Source organism: Emiliania huxleyi (assembly GCF_000372725.1).
Source record: "Emiliania huxleyi CCMP1516 unplaced genomic scaffold EMIHUscaffold_10248, whole genome shotgun sequence".
Lineage (NCBI taxonomy): Eukaryota > Haptophyta > Isochrysidales > Noelaerhabdaceae > Emiliania > Emiliania huxleyi.
Window position 1 is genome coordinate 1 of NW_005202272.1, and position 1,117 is coordinate 1,117.

Sequence of the window (1,117 nt, forward strand, 5' to 3'; positions counted from 1 at the left end):
CGCAGCAGGCAGCAGGTGTGTGTGAGCAGAGACACACGGCCACACACCTCACGGCTCTCGTGTATCCTCTCGCTCCCTCGCCCGCGCTTGTCAAGTTTGTCCCAGACGGAGTTACATCACACAAAAGTTAGGAGGAAGATCAGGCTAAGACTCCACTCCCGCCTGCACGGATGAGTCGAGGCCCTCGACGAACCGGCGGATCTCGGCGAGGAGCTCCGACTTGACGTCGTCCGGCACGGTTTCTGCGGCGGAACGGGGGAGTCGCGGTCATCCTGTGACCCTCCAACTGCCGGGGCAGCCTTCTATCTGCGCACCTCTTCCTTGCGGCGTGATCTCATGCGTAAGCTGCTCGACGGTAAATGGTGTATCGCCGCCCTTCTTCTTGATCAGGTCTGTTGGACGAGGGCCGGCCGCTCGGGCACCGAGCCGGCGGGTGGTGGGATGGGGTGGGGTCGGCCACACCCATCGTGTATTGCTTGAGGCTGTCGCGCCACTGCGACTCGACCAGCCGTTGCCGCAGCAGCTCCTTGAGCCTGGGGCGCCGACGCGCGCTCAGAGCGGGGCTGGGCGCCAGGTGGCAGCGCCGAGGGCTCTGCCGCACCGGTCGTACTCGCCCGTCTCGACGAGCTTATTGTGGATCGCATCCTTCAGCTTCTTGTCCTGCGCCATTGGGCGAGCCGTTCGGAGGAGAAATCGAGCACCAGATCCAGCAAGTTCCCGAAGGAAAGTCGGAAGGAGAACTCATTTGGCGAACTCATTTGGCGAAAAGCGAGGAAAAAGAAAACTAGCAAGAGAAGAACTCGAGGACCTGCTGTACAGCACCGAGACTACCTGTCGCGTTCCCGGCGGTGGGGAGAGATGACTGAGCCCCTGCTCGCGTCTTCGGTGGTGGGCGGCGACCCGGTCGCGCCTCCGCTCGAACCGCTCGCGGCCGAAGGCGAGGCTGCTGGCGCAGCCGTTGCGCCCGCGCCGGCGGCGGCCGAGGCGACTGCTGATGCCCCTCCAGCCTATTCCTTCAAGGCCTTCGCGATGGAGCTCGGTCTCGGGCGGTTCGTCGCGGCCCTCGAGGCCGCCGACCTCCTCGGCAACTACGTCGACACCTGCGAGTCGCCGCTCA

At 64.6% G+C, this 1,117-nt stretch overlaps 1 protein-coding gene across 1 annotated transcript; it reads right to left on the reverse strand.

Annotated features, from left to right (window-relative positions):
* Positions 1 to 2: 2 nt before the first annotated feature.
* EMIHUDRAFT_460889 (hypothetical protein) lies at positions 3 to 669 on the reverse strand (the record flags this gene model as incomplete). Its single annotated transcript, XM_005793170.1, has 4 exons — positions 3 to 242; positions 315 to 392; positions 463 to 533; positions 602 to 669. 4 exons carry the CDS (start codon positions 667 to 669, stop codon positions 145 to 147), a joined length of 315 nt encoding a protein of 104 aa, XP_005793227.1. The 3' UTR covers positions 3 to 144.
* Between the last annotated feature and the right edge of the window lie 448 nt (positions 670 to 1,117).